At 29.9% G+C, this 2,321-nt stretch overlaps 1 protein-coding gene across 1 annotated transcript; it reads left to right on the top strand.

Annotated features, from left to right (window-relative positions):
- The first annotated feature begins 240 nt into the window (after positions 1-240).
- On the top strand, positions 241-1,795 carry LOC124421261 (guanine nucleotide exchange factor DBS-like). Its single transcript, XM_046956143.1, has 2 exons — positions 241-748; positions 1,248-1,795. Exons 1-2 carry the CDS (start codon positions 266-268, stop codon positions 1,407-1,409), a joined length of 645 nt encoding a protein of 214 aa, XP_046812099.1. The 5' UTR covers positions 241-265; the 3' UTR covers positions 1,410-1,795.
- Positions 1,796-2,321: the final 526 nt, after the last annotated feature.

The following is a 2,321-nucleotide window of genomic DNA, read 5'->3' on the forward strand; positions in this document are numbered from 1 at the left end:
AGTCTAGTCTATAGTCTAGTCTATAGTCTAGCCTATAGTCTAGTCTATAGTCTAGTCTATAGTCTAGTCTATAGTCTAGTCTATAATCTAGTCTATAGTCTAGTCTATGGTCTATTCTATAGTCTAGTCTTTAGACTAGTCTATAGTCTAGTCTACAGTGTATAGTATAGTCTTTCTTAACAACGAATAAATTTACAAACAATTTTGTCCCTGGGCCACAATCCATTTTTAATCCTAATATAACATTTTTATCTATATCCCCCAGATGTCACAAATTGGTTTAACCGAATCCGTTCGCGGTGATACAAAACGTTTTGAAGTTTGGTTACAAGGACGTCAAGAAGTTCACACTCTCCAAGCACCCACAATCGAAATCAAAAACAAATGGGTGGCAGAAATCAAACGAGTCCTTCTTAATCAACTCGAGGAATTAAAAGGTGAAAAAATCAAACAATACGGTTTAAATCACAGGGGTCTACGACAAACCACCTCCTGGGATACGCCCAATATAATAACAGCACAACGTACCATCAGTTGTGATGCCTCATCCGAATCCTCTAATCGCAATTCGAATTGTAGTAGTAGTGATGATAATTGCATAACAACGGGCCTGCCTATAAGTAGTAATTTGTCGATGACTTCGGCCACAAGCACTACGGATAAAGAGCACAATGAGGCCTGTGGCTGGAGTTCAGATTATTCGAATAGTGAAGATGAAATGTCAATGATTGAAGATAATAGCACACCGGTAAGTTAGTTAAAAGCATTTTTTTAGTAGAAATTTAAGAATTTTATTATTTGAAATTTGAAAACGATTCCCTACAAATTGGTACTGGTTGTTTTTAGTTTTATTTTTGTCTAAATTTGTTTAGTTTATTATTTTTAATTTTGTTTTTTTTTATTTTATTACCATTTATTTTTAAATGTTTTAATTCATTTTGTCTTATTTTTTCCATATTTTTTTGGGTTTCTCTTTTATTTCCATGCACCAAATCAATAAAATTATAAAAATAATAAAAAAACACTTCATACCAAAATAATTCAAACAAAATCCTTTATTGAATAAAATCTATTAAAAATAATGCAATAAACCAACTGTCCTCTATTTTTAAATGTCGTAAATGTCACCAAAATAATAATAAAAAAAAAAACAAAATACAAACAAAAAAACTTTAAAATGGTGTCGTGTGTGTGTGTGTGTATAATGACTACTGGGTATTTTATGTGAAATGTCATAAAATGATTAGCGTTTCATAAACTTCCTAGCACCATGGTCTACCACCATTACTACTACTACTACTACTACAACTAGCAGTCATCATCATAATAATCATCAACATCACGACAGTGGTTCATATCCACGCAACAGCAAATCTAATTCCAAATTTTATGTTTCGGTTGAGCACTAAATTAATCCAAAATAAACAAAAACCAAACAAATAATTAAAAAAAAAAACGAACAACTTAAAACTCAAGTCTTGTTAAAATAAATTAAACCAAAACTCTCCAATCCCCCTACCCAAGTGCAATAATTTATATTAAAATGTAATTAAAATTTAAGAAGAAAAACAAAAACAAATGAAAAATTCAAAATCAAGTACAATTTTCAACTGAAAAATGCAGAAATTATGCAAAAACAAGGAAAAGTTGTTAAATTTCTTTTAACAGTATTTATTGTTTAATCATATTTTAGAAAATGAAACTGAAATTAGTCAAGTCCCACAAGATAATGCTCATATTTGTATATATTATTGTGTTTAGATTAAATTAATTGCTAAAATAAATAAGTTTAAGATTAAAAGAAAAAAATCGTTTAAAAACCAAAACCAAAGTCAATACTTTTATTACTTTCAATGATGATTCGTAGTATTTAACAATTTTAGTGCTTTCTTCATACTGAGATAAAATTTTGAAAGAAATTACAGTAAAACCCTTATTTACCATGAAATATTTCTAGTTTAGCATTGTTGCTCTCAACTTCGGCAGGACGTCGTTACTTCATCTAAATTCCAATTCTCCAGTCTATATTCTAGTCTGCAGGCTAATCTATAGTCCAGTCTATAATCTAGTCTACAGGCTAATCTAAAGTCTTGTTTATAGTCTATAGTATAATCAAGTGTATAATCTAGTGTACAGTCTAGTTTATAGTCTAGTATATAGTCTAGTATACAGTCCAGTCTATAGTCTAGTCTATAGTCTAGTCTATAGTCTAATCTATAGTCTAGTCTATAGTCTAGTCTACAGTCTATAGTCTAGTCTATAGTCTAGTCTATAGTCTAGTCTATAGTCTAGTCTATAGTCTAGTCTATAGTCTAGTCTAT

This window comes from Lucilia cuprina, unplaced genomic scaffold (assembly GCF_022045245.1).
Source record: "Lucilia cuprina isolate Lc7/37 unplaced genomic scaffold, ASM2204524v1 Scaffold_8366, whole genome shotgun sequence".
Taxonomy (NCBI): domain Eukaryota; kingdom Metazoa; phylum Arthropoda; class Insecta; order Diptera; family Calliphoridae; genus Lucilia; species Lucilia cuprina.